Source organism: Acanthisitta chloris, unplaced genomic scaffold (genome assembly GCF_000695815.1).
Source record: "Acanthisitta chloris isolate BGI_N310 unplaced genomic scaffold, ASM69581v1 scaffold3377, whole genome shotgun sequence".
Taxonomy (NCBI): Eukaryota; Metazoa; Chordata; class Aves; order Passeriformes; family Acanthisittidae; genus Acanthisitta; species Acanthisitta chloris.
In genome coordinates, this window is record NW_008681939.1 from 123,808 (window position 1) to 140,399 (window position 16,592).

At 36.6% G+C, this 16,592-nt stretch overlaps 1 protein-coding gene across 1 annotated transcript in view; it reads left to right on the top strand.

Annotated features, from left to right (window-relative positions):
* QKI (QKI, KH domain containing, RNA binding) overlaps positions 1-16,592 on the top strand; it is a 114,221-nt gene that overhangs the window by 88,134 nt on the left and 9,495 nt on the right. The window contains exons 5-6 of the mRNA XM_009078281.1: positions 13,211-13,298; positions 15,523-15,819. Coding sequence (XP_009076529.1) covers positions 13,211-13,298; positions 15,523-15,819 — 385 coding nt within the window. The remainder of the gene's footprint in view (positions 1-13,210; positions 13,299-15,522; positions 15,820-16,592) is intronic.

The following is a 16,592-nucleotide window of genomic DNA, read 5'->3' on the forward strand; positions in this document are numbered from 1 at the left end:
TTGCTTTTCACACCTTTTGAACCTTTGTATCCTTATTCCCCTTGATTTAAGGAAAAGGACTTAATTTGTCTCTTCCCATTAATGAGTAATGAGTAAGTGAATATTCCTCAGTTACTCTCAGGTAGTGTCCAAAAATTTGCATCACTTTTTAGGTTTGTTTCTTAATTTTTCAGCCATGTCTTGTAACTGAAAGATTAAAATATACTTTTGTTGGGTTTGGTTTTGGATTTTTTTTCCTATGCATAATTTTTACACACATTGAAGGAAGTTTTTACTGAAAAATGCTATGTATAAGTATATAATCCATAAAGTTAGAGACTGTGCAAATTTAGGTATTATTTTGAAATATTCATGACACTCTGAAGTTCAGGAGATTAAGAGGGACTAAGGTGATTTATCTTGTCGCAAATGTATTTTAAAGCTGCTTCTGCTTATGGGTGCACACCTAGTCTACTGAAATATGAAAGTGTAATTCTGCGGTCTCTGAAAGACAATTTAATTGCCTATATTTCTAATGTCTAACTAAAGAATTTGTTTCTTCTAATGACTGGATTAGAACAATAAATGTTTAGAGAAGCAGTGTCTGAACAGTATTTAAACAGATTTAGGCAAGGATGTGAAGATCTGAGGGGGAAGTCTAGTAATGGGACAGGTTTATTTGTGTAGCAAGGACTCTGGAAGCTGGTAGAAATTACGTATCAATATGCAGCTTACAATACAGTATCGAGAGAGTGACAGGCAAGGCACTGGTAGTGAAAATGTGCGAAGAAATCTAAGTTGTCACTGGAACCAGTTTGGTGTTATTAGGGTGGATTAATATTTTTAATACCAACATTGCTTGTTCTCCGCAAAGGTGATGCAATATGTATCTGGCATTTAATGTTAGATAGAAGGCTACAAGGGAGATGCCGCATAGAAATATTGCAGGATTATCCTGTCAAGAACAGTTTCCTGAGCGTGACATGACAGCATTGATCCAGGATGGCTCAGTGACTGCGGTTTGTTTCAGCCACAGTTCAGGTACTCAGCTGCTTAGGAGATGAAAAAGGAAAACCATTAAATGAAGTTTTGGTGCAATATCTGATCCAGAGTCTGTAGCCAGCTGTTCAGATACAACACTATAAAACATGCAAAGATCAGCAACAATTAGAAACACAGAAGCTTTGATTATTTCTGTCTCAGTATAGCCTTTAAGTTGCAGTGAAATTTGATCAAATTTGTACTGTGAGTCCTGCTAAATGGTTACTTTAGTATCTGTGTCTGCTGAGGAAGCAGATTTTTAAATTAGTGTGTAGAACAGCAAGGAAAAATGGTGAAATTAATTATTTAAGATAGGCCTAATACATCTCTCATTCTAAGGTAGAAAATTGCACTTAGAGAACTTAATTTTCTTAGAATGTATGCCCAATTATATAGAAAACAAATTATAATTTGTCAGTTCTGGTAGTATAGCATTTTAGGGGGAAAAAAGAAAAAGACGAAAAGGGTCTGATCGTTAATTTCTTTGTGGATTTTCCAGTAGGTTAACCAGTCCTTTATTTTGGCAAGTCTCTAAGTGAGGTACCTCATGGTCCTGGTACCTACTGGATAGAAGACTATATCTGTGTTTGTCTACAGTCTCATTTCTGTATGTGAACTGTCATTACCTATACTTGCTTGTGAGAGATACAGTTCTGAAGCATGGCCCACATACGAAACTGGTAGAGGCTGTTATTTATGCAAAGCACCTGAATAGTGTGGGGCAAGAAAAAGAAAGTATAGATTTAACCGCAAACTCCATGAAATGCTTTTTATGGAAACTGTTGTTTTATTGAGTGCCAGTGTGGGATTTTTGTTTGTTTTGGTTTTGCTGTTGTGTTTTGTTGGTTGCTTGGGTTTTTTTAATTGAACAGGTTTTAGGAAAGTTTCTTAAACTATGCTGTATACATAAATTGCTGAAATACAACTTCTTTTGCAAATTGGTAGATAATGGAAAGTCGTTTTTATTGTAACTTGTGTCTTTTTTTTTTTTTTAAATGATGGAGGTTAAAGCACTAACAAGAATTTAGTTTTGAACGTATTACTAATGTTGATGTCCCTACTTTCAGTAACAAGTGTTTATGATCCGATCTTAAAACATGTAGCAGAATAAAATTTCATATACAAAGTGGAATATCATCAGAATCTTAGTTTGTATTACTACATTATGCAAAATAGGTGGTTCTTATTTATCAAAATCTGGGTGTTAAGTGCTGACCTTTAGGTGTGCAATAAATTCCCAAAGCCCAAGAGATGAATATCTTGAAATGTGAAGCTGGTTTAATTTTCTTCAACACAACCAGTGGGTTCAAGTTCCACTTTTTTTTCCACAAGAACTATGATGAATAATTAAAATAAGGCTTGCATATGTTTGAATTATTCTGGATGATTACACTGGAAAATTATGTGACTGCATTAAAAAAAAAGGTCAAATTATCATCACTTCTGTTATTCTAGAGTAGATACAAGAAACTGAAGTATGTTGCATGATTTCTAATGATTTGCTAAGGATGCACTAATCTTTTGTAACTAAGTTGCTAAGATTAAAGGAATTGATTGCAAAATTAAAATCCATTGCATGTATATTTTTATGTAATACATGTAGATGTCAAAAGCATTTTGGCTGATTGAGACGTACAATGCTTTTTAAATTATTTTTAATGCTAAATTGATATTATGTAGAAATAAAATAATGATAGAAAGTGATAGGAAAAACTTGCATGCCTTCCCTCAGCTCCTATGGGACAGAATGGATAAAGGTTCAGGGATAGCTGAAGTCCAAAGCCACCTTTTGTCAGTTTATCATGAAACATGTGCTTTTCTAGCTGATGCTCTTGACTGACAGCTCACAGCACACACCTATGGCTGCTCCTTGCAGCTCACACTGCCAAAGGCAGCCTTCAGCACCAGAAATGGGGCAGGAAGAGTCACTTAGCCTCGTGATAGCCACAGGTTAGGGCTGTGTCTGGGAGTGAGGTAATGTGGTGAGTTAGTCAGGTGTGCCCAGCAGTGGTGTGGCTCCCCTGGGGAAGAAGCACTCCTCAAAGGCCCTTTGTGTGGCCTCCCCAGGCAGCGCCGGGTTCTCGCTCCTGTCTATGGAAAATAAAGGTTGGCTGGTCTGTAAGAGCTGAAAAGAAAGCTCAATAACTAGCTAAGAAAGCCTTCTCCCTAGCAACACGCTGCCTTGAGCAGCCTGAGCCTTCCAAGGGAAGGTCATATGATTGACATATTTGTCCCCTAAAGAGAGCGCGCACAATTAGTTTTTTCACTTCTCTGTATTTTTAAGCTGTGTGAAAGCAGGTTTTAGCAGACATACAAGAGAGGAAACTGGCCAGTTAGAATACTACCACCCCTTCCTTCTGGTCTCCATCAGCTCTGAAAGTTAAAGAATAGAAGAGGCATTTGTGGTGTTTATGGGAGAGCTAACTTTGATATTTAAAGAGTATTTAAACATTGGTATTAGAGTACCAGTGAAGTGCACATAAGACACATGTGATGTTAGATTTAGGAGAGCTATAGGCTGTTCATATGCTTGTAAGCAGTTGGAAGTAATTGTGAGCTTTTAGTACTCACTCACTTTTTACCAGCTGTTGAGAATTACTGAAAGTATATACTGCTTGCGCAGGTCTTTTTAAACTTTCAATGTTGCATTTCCTCAGTTGGACTAAAAACTTAGTTAAATTTTTGGGCAATTTGCATTTAAAAAACATACTATTTCTCTAGATGGCAGCTTTATACTGTGTTCCAAACAAAACAGGCATTAGATAGCTCTACCGTAGGGGTTGTGTGTGCAGAAGACAGTTATTTTGAAAATGAAACCGTTTATGCAAACATTTTACAAAAGGGAATGTAGGTGAAATGCAGAAACCATTCCTTCAATCACATTCAGCTGTTAATGATTTCTGTTGAAAATGTAGCTGAAGCAGTAAGTGTGACAGTTGAAGAAGGTAATGGAAGACCACTGCTCCCTGAATACCTACATTTTATGACTGTAGAAGCCTAAACATTCATGTGTTTATTCCATATTGTATCATTTGTTCCATTATTGTAACATTAATTTATTTAAATTAGTATTACATTTCAGGACATCTCAACCTGAAGATAAAATTTCTCAGAAGTTACTACTGCAGCTTGAATTCCCCTGTGCTAGTCTTCAGTCCTGAATCCTGTGTTTAATGAAACACATAATAGAAGGTACACTTGAAAGATGTGTGCTAATTCACAACAACAGTCTTTGTGCTTCGTGTCACCAGCAGTTAGTTTTCTTCTGTTGCTCTGAAGATAAAGACTTCTCACATTCTTTCTTGGTTACCAAATTTGATAGGAAATGTCTTTTTTTTTAATTATTTCTGGGTGGGAACAGATTAAAAACATATTGGGCATGTTTTCCATATGAAAACATGGGGTCATATTTCAGTACCATTTTGAAAATGAAGGGCTTTGTTTATGTGCTAAAACATTAGCATAGCTGGAAAGAAAACTATCGAGCTGGAATCTCTACAGTTTACAGCAAAATGCTAGTTTTGAAACCCTTTAATAGAGTTTGTCCATGTCCCTGGTCCCCTTTTGCCCTCCATGTCCCTACCCACTCCAATATCTGAATTTGGTGTCTTTGCACTTCAGGGTAATTTACAACTATCTTGAGCGTATAAACTCAAACTTTTAATAAAAACCCACTGTGATGACAGAGGGAAAATAAATGTTACAGGTCAGGCTAGACTTAACCTGCAAGTATTTTAATTAATTATTCCATTGTTACGTTTCTAACAACTGCCTCTAATTTGTACCTGTAGTTTTGTATCGTATGTTGGTTAAATTATTTTTAGAATTTACTTAAAACTCAGGATGGGTTAAAGCATTTGTCCCAATATAAGTGGAATGTGTCAACACTGTCTCACAGTATTTTGGCTCCATTCAGACTGTTCCAAAGGCTGAAATAAAGACCTGCATAATATGGGTCGTGTTTGCGTTCTGCTGTGTTCAGATTCCTAGGATGTTCGTGGTGATCAGGGTGTTGCTGGTAGAGCCATATGTGGGAAATTTGTACCAGAGACTTGTCTGGTAGTATCTCATTCAGTACACTTACAGTTTAGCTCGTGTTTTCAGAATTAAACTAACCAGTGGGGAGAAATTTTGAATGTCTATCATTCCAAAATTAGAAATACAAAAAATAAAGTGTTCAGCTATGAAAGTTTTTTAACTGGGCTTTCACACCACTAAAAATAGGTTTAATGCTTTAGATTGTATTATTGATAGCTATTTCATTTGAATCTTAATGCAAATGTCAGCAGATGCTAACAAGTAAATCAATGTATTTCCATATAATTCTGTCTTTTTAAAAACATTTTAGAAGGTACTCTATAAATGCTTTTTTCCTTTTAGGATTTTTTAGGGTTTAGTGTGTTTGGATATACATATATGTCACAAAAGATGTATCCCTGTTCTGAAGCAAAAAGCAAATTCTGAAATTAAGTATTGTTGAGTGTCTAATTTAACTTACACAAGGGACTCTTTTTCTTTGAAAGCCCCAAACCCTGTGATTTAAATATGAACCCGTCACGTCTGTCCTAAAGAAATGTTGGTACAGACATAAAATTCTGGTAAGGTCAAACAGAATGCTACTGGTGATTCCCCCGCCCCAGTTGGTTAACAGCTAGTATGTATGGAGTTATATGGAAAAGCAAACATGTAAGTTCCACTGATGCTGTATTTCAGCCTGGTTTATAAAATACACTTCATGCTGATTTTCTGTGCCTTATCTGTATTTGCTTCTTGCAGAAATGGAAAGTGGGGAAGGGAGGGCATAAGGACTCTTGAAAATATTACTGGTAAGCCAAGTATCATGATTAAACAGGGATATGTCAGATAAGGTGTTGGGAAGTGTAAAAAGATATGCTGCCTTTTCCCCCTAGTGTATCTTTAACATTATGACCAATGAATTTGTCAAGTGAAACAGCACAGTCTTCTTTGCATATCATTTGAACTGAGAGCTTGCTTTGAAGAAGATAAGCAGACCGTGTTGCCCAGAAGAAATAATGATGCTAATTTATCTTTGCCTGTCTTCATAGACATAGCAATGTGCATCAGTGTTGAAAAGGAAGTAGAGAAATAACTGAGCTATAGCTTGCCACCTATTCAGTGCCATATAGTGTTGTTGATGACACACAGGACTTTGAGAAATATGGCTAGTTTGTAAATAGTGATTTATTTTACTTTGTCTCAAAAATACTTGGAAAAGTTTCTTCTGATACAAGAGTAGCTGCCAAACTATGACAGAATAGACCTTTTTGGCAAATTTCCTCAGCATGAACAAAGCTATGGTGTAGGCTTTCTGCTCCAACACCCTCAGAAGTGTATAGTCAAGGATGAGAAAGTCTGAATTACTTAAGTTTACCAACAACTTCTAACTAAAAATAATTAGATTCTGGGCATGAGAAACTTGAAGGTCTTGGCCAGAGTTTTTGAGGGAAAGGGACAATGAGATGTTTTCTTCAATGCTGAGTAATAGTATAGTTTACCAGAACTAAAAACCTTTACAAATGTCAAATCTAATGTCTTGTAGTAGGTAAGTGATCAGTAGTTGAGGTACTCCAATTCAGAGTCTTTTAAAAAGCTCTTTTCTTTGTGTTTTACATCTGGTTACCTGTCATCCAGCCTAGGATTTCATTGCTGTAGATACATCAGTCTTCTAGCAACTTAGATATGAAAAAAACCAGACCTTGCAAGCATAGATTTCTAAGTGTATATACTTCAAAAATTCCAAGGTGTTTTAGCCTTTATATTGTATTTTGCTATATGTTGATGCCCAGGATCTAGGGTTTTTTTGTTTAATACAAGTACATCTAGGAATTTGTAGTGTATTGTTTGTGAGGTTTTTTGTTTATAAATTATGAATGGAAGGTTTTTGTCCCTCAATGGAGACAATCATGTGTAAAGACTGACTCGTGTATGGTATGTTAGGAATACTTACTGATATACAAGTGAATTGCAGTGGAACGTTTTTCTTTGTCAGGGAGATAAAAGCATTCTAGAGCCCAGAGAGTCCAGCAAGTGTCACAGCAAAAACCTCCAAGCTGCAGCTGTTTGGCTATATAGCAGCTGGGGGACTGTGGGAAGGCAGGGTGACAGACCTCTGAGGGACAGCACTGCCTCCTGGATAAGGAGGATAAGATCAATGGCAGTAAAATACTTCAGTAGTGCTATTGTGTTTTACTAAAATTCATATTAAATTATTAAATTACAGGTGGCTTTTGCTCTACAGATAGGCAGTCTAAAGAATAATTAAAGTCTTCATATTTAATGTGAGTATTTCCAGGTGGAAGAAAAGTTATGGTTATTTTATGTGGCAGTTATAAATTATTTTTCTATTTGAGGAAGAGTTTTAAGTACCTATTCTTGTTCATTAGTATAGCGTTCTTCACTAACTGCAAAGTTCTCTGCCCTTCTGTTTGGAGTGTGTGTAAAACTATTTAATACCTAACCTGCATACTGAAAAATATAGTGTCTTATTGGAAGAATTCTCCTGGAAGAGTTGTCTCTGAGGGTGGCAGGAAAGGTGCAAAGCTGCTGTTGAGTATTGCTGTTTAACCAGAGGTGCTGTGGGGCAGGCAGGAAGGCAGACTCTGCCTGAGAGCTTGCTGAGGTGCTTGGAAGGTAAGTGCTCTTCGGTGCTGACAGAATTGCTGAGGCTGCCTGGGCATTCTTGCCATCAGCCTGGTGGGACAGGCTTGCTGCAGTTGGCAGGGAAAGATGAAGACTGTTTTTTGGCCTTCTTGTTCACAGTTGATTTATCCATCTTTTTGCTTCACCACCATTTCCTCTTCCACTTGCTGCTCCTGCTCTGAGCCTGAAAGGACAGCCCTGGAACAGCTTATAAAGGACCAGTCCCTTAACCAGAGCCAGACTTGACTGCATTTGGTGCAAGATAGTAAAACTGTCTGCTGCCTTTATTAGGCCTGGGCTCACTTCAGTTCGTGAGAATTCAGCTGAAGTGCAGGGATGTGACAGGATTGCGGAAATGTCATCCAAAATGCATGACATTTGAAAGCTAGACTGTTGATGAAGATAGCTAACATCACCTAAATAAGAATATCTATTTGTTATGAATAAAGGTCTATGGGTTTTCCATAGGAGTTACTTTAAAAGGAAATTGAGCACTAGATGGAGAAAGTATCTTAGGTTTGTACAGATGTGTTGAAAGTCATCCCTTCCAGCCTTGATAATAGAGTTGGAGTACATTCTGAGGCTTAGCTGGGTACGACCATGAGGCTCAAGGAGCTTTCTCAGGATAAGGTATCTCTGCTATCACAAGTGAGTGGATTCTTTGATAGGAGTTACTTTAAAAGGAAATTGAGCACTAGATGGAGAAAGTATCTTAGGTTTGTACAGATGTGTTGAAAGTCATCCCTTCCAGCCTTGATAATAGAGTTGGAGTACATTCTGAGGCTTAGCTGGGTACGACCATGAGGCTCAAGGAGCTTTCTCAGGATAAGGTATCTCTGCTATCACAAGTGAGTGGATTCTTTGGTTTCTGAATTAACTGAGCTGCAGTCACCTTCCTTTTGGGTCTTGCAGCAGTATGGTAGGTCAGCGTGGGCACTGGCTGCCTCTAGAGCTCATGGATCTCTGCTCTATTGTAAACATTGCTACTTGATCCTTCTTTTCTTTTAGGATAGTATCTTTCTTTCGTTCTCTGCTGTAATTTGTCACAGGCTTCTCAGAGTTGACTGTACACAGAATCTAACAGTCTGCTTGTCACCTCTGAAGCCTGTTGTCGTCTTCTGAGGTCCTTCATTGGCACAGCACAACAAAGGCATTTACATTTGGAGTCAGTGTGCATGTCTGTCTTTTACCTTGATAGCATATGTATCTAGTGTGTCTATGTTTTGAGTATAAATAAGAAGTTAAACCGGATGATACTCTTTAGGGTGCATTGCATGTGTATGAGAATCGGAGGCATTTCAGTGCCTAAAAATAATTTCAGAAGTATTAGTTAAACAAAAATATTCTCTGAGGATCTTGGAATATATGAGGGTGAGATTTAGCTTGGACATAGATATGAAAAGAATTCATTAAAAAAATTAAATGGAGTACTTCATCTGAACTCCCCATTTCATGGCATGAAACAAGCTCTTAGTAATAGTTTATTATATAACTGCATGCTCTTTTTTTTGTTGTTGTTGTTTTTGTTGGGTTTTTTTGTAAACTGTCAGTATTATCCAATATAGGAGAGACAATCATGGTTGTGGGCATTCATATGGTCAGCGCTATGTATTTAGTTTTATTTTAGGAAGTGTTTCCCGAGAGACTTCATGTAGGTGGCACTTGTCGTTACTACTAGCATTTTGAGCCTTACTACTATTAATCCTCCTCTGATAAAGATTAGAAAGCAAGTTACTTAAAATGATAGTTCTCGCTGGCATTTGGTTTCCCCTTAATCTGTATATTGCTAGACCAAGGAGAGCTGAGATGCTGCGAGTACTGGCAATGTGTTCACAAAACAGTAACCGCTGCTGTCTGTGCACAGTTGGCTTTGTTAGGATTTACTGCTTGCATCTCTCATATATTTGTATTCAGTGAGCCGTTGCAAGTGCTTACATTTAAAGAATTATGTTTCAAGATACCATTTAAGTGTTTCTTAATCTACATGTTATACTGTACATGATAAATACAAGGAAGGCACTGGAGATTTAAGAGGGTGAGAATTTTGAGTCTATCGCTTGAGCTTCAACTTAGTAATGCAAATCTGGCTTTAAGTGACCTCATTGATGTTTGCTCAAAGTAGCTTCCTTTTGGTACAAATGACTGAGCTTTGTTGCAGCTATTGTACAGGTAATGTAATGTCCCTTTAGAGATTGCCTTTGTATCCCTGATGCAACCTCTCTTTGCTTTAACAGAGTGCCTGCAGAAATGCCTGGAGCTAAGATAAATTGTGTTGGTGTGCCTCATTTGATCATCTGTCAGCAAAAACGCGAGAGGATAGGGCAAGGAAAAGCATGAACCCCTTGCTCTGTCCCAGCTCGTGACAATTTGAGGGTTTGGCTACGGGTGAATGACAATTCAAGTGGAGAGTTTGATACGAGAGAAGGACACAACAGCGTGTCTGAAAGGGTCCTGACCACTTCTGTGACTTCACCTTGAAGAGAGGTGGCAAGCAACTGTTGCAAGTTTAGGGTGCCAGAGGGTGGCAGGATTTTGAGCAGTAGTAGTAGAGTGGTGCAAGTAGTGCTAAGCATCCGTGTCTCGAGGAGATAGTATTGTACAATAAACAGTGCCATCTTCTGGGAGGAGTCGGAACGATGACCTTGTGGTCAGCGTTAAAGGTGTTTTTTAAAGTGATTTGGTTGGGGGTTTTTCTTCTCTATAGTAAATGCTTTGAAAAACAAAATGTCAGAAGTTGCACATCTGTGTTAATGCAAGTCCACATCTTACATCTCTGGTTTATTATTGATACAGTCTTTAGAGAAAAGCTGTAAGCTGTGTTTTGGGGTCTGTTTAACAGAAGAAAGGTTTATCAGCTGCTAAGCCAGTTGTCCAGAGAAGTAAATCTCAAAAATAAAAGTTCAGGATTTTGTCTTTTGTTTGCTGAAGTCCATTGTTATTTTTATAAACATATTTTGTAAAACCTAGATAATCTTTTCTTATAGAAATCTTTTCTTATAGAAAGCAGAGTTGACCTATGGGAAAACGTTAAAGATCCAAAGTAAGAATGATTACTTGGACTTATAACTCCTTTTGGGGGGGGCATGTCAGATGGGAAAAATGCTTCTGTCTTAAAATTATTATCCTGTAAATAGTTAAGTTAGGAAGTATTCACTGTGGTGCAAAATCTGAGATTAGAGTTACTAAAATTACCCCAGCAAGTGGAATGTAAGATTCAGCATTTATTGAGACTCATTAATGGTTTAGATCAATCACCTGAAGTCTTATTTGTAGGAAGTGAGCAATTTTAGTAACATTAATGGAACTATATGGGAGATGCTGCTGACACTGTGAGGAGGTTTTCTTGTTACACACTTTCAAATAAATAAATAAATAAATGAGCCCAAACAAAAAGCCAGTAACAAAGTGTAACTGTTACAGGGGGAGGGGAAAAGATGAATTAGTGTGTAAAAAAAAAATTTGTTATTGCTAAAATAAATTATATGAAGTATATCCAGAATGACAAGAATTTGTGAGCTCTGGACAGGCAGATAGATTTGGAATTGGTTTTATTGTGTCATGATTGTCTATGTAATTTACCAGCAAAGATGCAATGGAATAATAGTTTCTTAAAAAAAGAAGGTGAAATTATTTTGCATGTAAATTGTTAGTCTGTTCTGAGAATGTCTTATTAAGCTTGCTAGAATTGGTACATTTTGTATTCCAGAGGGTCTCATTTCAATGACTATGGAGCCTGAGGTTTCTGGATAGTACAGTACTTAATTGTACAATTAATTTGTAGTTAAAATGGTAAATGAATGTGTATTTTCATTTTCAATATTAGTGTTAGCTTGGTTTGTCATACAGTATTTAGTATATAAAGAACTTTCAGTATATTCTGCATGTTTAACAGCAACATAAATTATTACTGTGGTAATCTTGGTGTTTATGCAAGTCCTCAGTATTACAGTTATACTTTTTATTTTCTGACATCTGAAATGAATGTAGTGTTGACCCGCCTTACCGTGTTGATTTTCAGTTGTCGATAAAAATAATCTGTTAAAAGTTTCCATTGCAAGGGGTGGTGGCCCTTGAGCATACCTCACACTAAGTACTGTATTTGCTTAGATAAAATTTTTTAACTAATTTTGTCCTGTAAGATAGTAAATTACTTATCCATGAAGTATGTATCACAGTATTTTGCTGCTAGCTAGCTTGAAAATATATTTCCCCATACCTTTGGAACACTGTGTGTTAACTCGTAACTACTTTGAAATGGTGTTTGTCTAGTGCAGTGCTGAAGTTATTTAATAGATTTTTTTTTATTAGTGCTGATTGCTATTCTTTGTGGGTTTTTATTCTATTCTTTTTGTAATCACTCATGCTCCTGGAAGCCCTAGTTCAAACCATCTGTAAGAGCTGTAGTTTGACAGGTGAACAACTCTCTCTGAAATCAGACTTAGGGGTTTTCAGAGAGCATAGCATGGTATGTTATTATCCAGGTTCTTATTAGCTTGGAAAATGCTGTTCCAAATATCTGGGAAATATTGTGTGAATAATTAAGTTAAAATGTAAGAAATCCAGTTTAGCAAAGAAAGAATGCAGTGCAGCTGACAGTGAAGCACCCCTTTTCTTCATCAGAGATTTCAGCAGTGGCTTTCAATACAAGAAGCAAGGTGCTAACTTAACATTAAAGTAGATGTTGACCATCTCTCTTGGGTTTCCTATATAATAATCTTGTTTTCTGCTTGATAGGGTATAGACTAAACAAAAGGTAGTATTTCTGGAAAGACAGATCAGAAAATATCTGGTCTTAAAGCTGAAATTATACTACTAGAAATGCTTTTGTTAATAATTGGAAAAGTGAGCCTTTTTTTTACTGAACACTACTTCATACTTACGGAAGCTGCAGGATACCAGTGGAGTAGATAACTTTCAGGGAAGTAATTCATATTGAAGCAAAACAAAGAATAATGTTTGCTGTGTAAATTGTAGTTATATCCTCATCAGAATATGTCTACATGTGCCAAAAGTAGGAATTCAGCCTTAATGGCAGTTGTCAGTGTCCTGTTTAGAAAACTACTCAAAGCTGGTTTACTTTTTGTTTGCCCCACCTACCCCTAGAAGTCGGTATCAACTAGTTGACACTGCAAGTTACAATAGATTGCAGTGCTTAAAGTTTGTGATGTCTGTTCTTCCTCTGGCCCAGTAATAGATTTTTTTTAAAAATGCATTTAGGAGTATGCAAAAATGTATTTAAGAAAAAATTTCCTTAAACAATTTCTATCAAACTGAACGTACACTTTACCCTATTTTTCTAATTTATGTTATGATCCATTGCCAAAACTCTTAAGGTGTTTGTCAGCACCACTTAATGATAGTAAACAGGCAACTTGCACTTAATTTTGAGGAAAAGTTGGCAAAGCTTGCTGGTTTTGTGACTGATGGTAAGCAGGTATTTTGCTTGGTTAAAACTTGAAGGCATTTTACTCTAGGTCTGTGCGCTAGTGAATCCGTAAGTCTGACTTTCTTCCCATCTTTTCATATGCAGGCAGAAGGAGAAGACAGCCTTAAAAAGATGCAGCTGATGGAGCTTGCAATTCTGAATGGCACCTACAGAGATGCCAACATCAAATCACGTAAGCATGTCATAAGCTCGAGGGTCAATGCCGTAGTCCTGTTTGCAGGTTTTTATTCTTAAAGCTACCTTTTGGAAAAAGATCTTTTGGGGGATAAGTGAGGTCAGTTTGAGGGGTTTTTACGTTTGTTCCTTTGCCCTTTTTATTACAATGTGTTCAGGTTGAAATAGTCACAAATAATACATAGTTTTTAAAACCTCAACCCTTAAGACAGAATTTTCTATTTTGCAATCATTTTTTCCTTAATGCATAGAAAGGACAATAGACTCCTTTTCAATTTTATTTTGAGTGATTTAACTTTGAAATGTTACAGATGTTCAGGATACTGTGATTACATTTTTCTGTATTATATTCCTTCCTTTCATCTTGCTTGCATGTGTACCCCCCAATGTTATGTTTTACCAACAATTCATCAACTGATTTCACAGCTGAGTTCACAGGGATCAGTGATGTAATGAGCCATTTTTGCGATTACTTCCGTTACATTTGTGTGAAAATGCTTTTGCAAACGCATGTATGCACAAGTTTACACTTGAAAATTAATTACACGCACCTACTAATGAAAGCATATACCTCTTATGTGTGATGCAAATTATATTCTCTAGTTGAAAATCTCATTCCTCCTCATGAAAATATAGTTGCTGATACTGTTCCAAAGTAAATTTTTGCTGTAGCTGTGATACAGATGTCAAATGCAAGCACAGTTAAATCAGTCTTTTCACTGAGGGCCTACTGATATTTGCAAATTTGTTTCTCCACAAAGTCACCATTGCAGTGTTGAATATGTTTAAAGGTTGGAATGCAGTTAGGTCAATTTGAGAGTGCTTACACCAGTGTAATTATTCTGATTTGAAAAGAGACATAAGCAAGGGCTTTTACCACTACAATGGTAATGGTAAATCTTTCAGCCCTAATGAACTCTGTAATATTGGAAGCTGGATCAGTTTAAAATGATTTTAGTCTCTAAATTATTGCAAATTTATGAGTAAATTAGCTTTCAGAATAGTTTAAATTGATGCAAACTGTTGCATAGAAATCTTTTATTAATTTGAGCAATTTCTTTGTCTGATCTGTTCCCATTGGTCTTGTATCAGTGCAAGTGGAAAGATGGAATTATTTATGTGGTTTTTTTGCTATAAATTTTGACACTAATACTCATTTTTTTATAATAGTAAAGTTTGACTGTTTTTTGATTTTACTGAAAAGCTGAAGATGTAGAAGCCATACTGGTTTATTTCTGTTCAAGAAAGGAAATATAAATGTTTGAAGTTTTTTTTTTTTTTTAAATTTTCTTTTGGGTTTTTTTTTTAAAAAAAAAAAAAAAACAGCTAGAAAAGTGACAGTCTCAAATTTGAAAAACTTTGCCACATTTCTCTTTTCAGGTTATCTTTAAGTTAATTAAATCCATGTAGATCAACAGTAGTGCATGGAAATCCATAAATTATAACCCCTTAAGATTGACTGTTACCAGCAGATGTGTTAAAGTTTTTCATCTGCTGTGCCAACAGGCTTCAAATAACACTAAATGGAATGTGCTAGCACCACTTAAAAATCCAAAACCAAACTTAAAAAAAGCACCTATTTTCTTTAACCTAATCAAGGCCATAGTGAGCTTCCAATACAAAGGAAGTATTTTGCGAAATTTGATACGGAAATCACATTTCAGTCTCTTTTTTTCATGCTAGAGTAGGAGAGGAGAGCTTTGTGTTTCTAGGTCATCTTTAACTTCACTGATCCTGGAAATTGGAACTGTGTATACATTGAAATGCAATTTTAAGATCTATAAGAACTGTAGACTCGTACAGCAGCTCTGCATAACTGAGTGTCTGTGGACTCTATAAATGCACTAAATTTTGTACTCTGTATTTGATTGTGACAGTATTTTCCTTGTATCTCCTGCATGCATCTCAGTCTCATGCAGTCTTGATAGCATAAATGAAGAAATGTGGTGTAAATGGAGCTTTCGTGCTGTGTAACCTGTTTGAGAAATCTACCTCACTGTTTTACAATGGCTTTTTTATTTTGCATGTTCATACTTAATCACACTGGAAAATGGAAAGCTGTTTGCATTTGAATGGTGTGCTTTGGCACTGTGTGATCAGCGCATGTACTAATGATTTCCTTTTATTTTTCTTCTTTCCTACTTTTTCCCTTTTTTCCCATTCTTTCCACGTTTTGTACTGCTATCTCCATACTTTTCTCTGAATTTCTTTGCTTACTGTAGCAGCCCTTGCCTTTTCTCTTGCAGCAACAGCCCAGGCTCCAAGGATTATTACTGGGCCTGCGCCTGTTCTCCCACCAGCTGCCCTGCGTACTCCTACGCCAGCTGGCCCTACCATAATGCCTTTGATCAGACAAATACAAACCGCTGTCATGCCAAACGGAACTCCTCATCCCACCGCTGCAATAGTTCCACCTGGACCCGAAGCCGGTTTAATTTACACACCATATGAATACCCCTACACACTGGCACCAGCTACATCAATCCTTGAGTATCCTATTGAACCTAGTGGTGTATTAGGTAAGATCTTTGTATGTGGATGACTGGAGAATGTATTGCTTATGCTTATGCAAACTTCATGGTGTTTGCAAGGTAGAGGTCACGGAGCTCAAAAAAAGTTTGATGCAACAAACTTATCTCAGGTATATCAAAACTGCCTAGAAGAACTGTTCAAATGGTGTAACTCAAACATTTCAAACATGTTTTGCGTTCTTGAATGTGTGTGCTTAGTTATATTAGTAGGATTATGGAACGTAAAATCTGAGTGTTTGTATAACATTAGATGTTGAATACAAAGGCAAGGATAAAAAAACCCTAAATAGAAGTTGACATGTATTACATGTCATTTGGACTCCAAAAAATGAGAGATTTGTTTGTATTCTCTTTAACATAAATTAATGTCCAACAATCTTTGGAAGAGAGAACTCCCTATTTTGCTATATCATTTTAGTAGCAAAACTGGAGGGAGTGGAAAGGTCTTTTTTCAGTTGGAGTTTTTGCTTATTTATTTAGTACGCAACTGATAAATCTCTCCTCAGTGTCAGAAAGCTCTAAATCATTTTGAGAGTAGAAAATAATTTCAGTGAATGAATATAAAGCGATCCAAGTTCTGACCGAAGGATGATAAAATTAGCAACTTCAGTGATGGGGTTTTTTATATGCATTGCATTGAAATGTCCATCATTCCTAATATTTCAAACCACTGACTTGCTGTGTGAAGGCAGAAATGATAAAGCAGCCGTGACAATTCAGTTAACTGGTCAATATGGAAAAAGCAGTTCCAATAGTTCCTT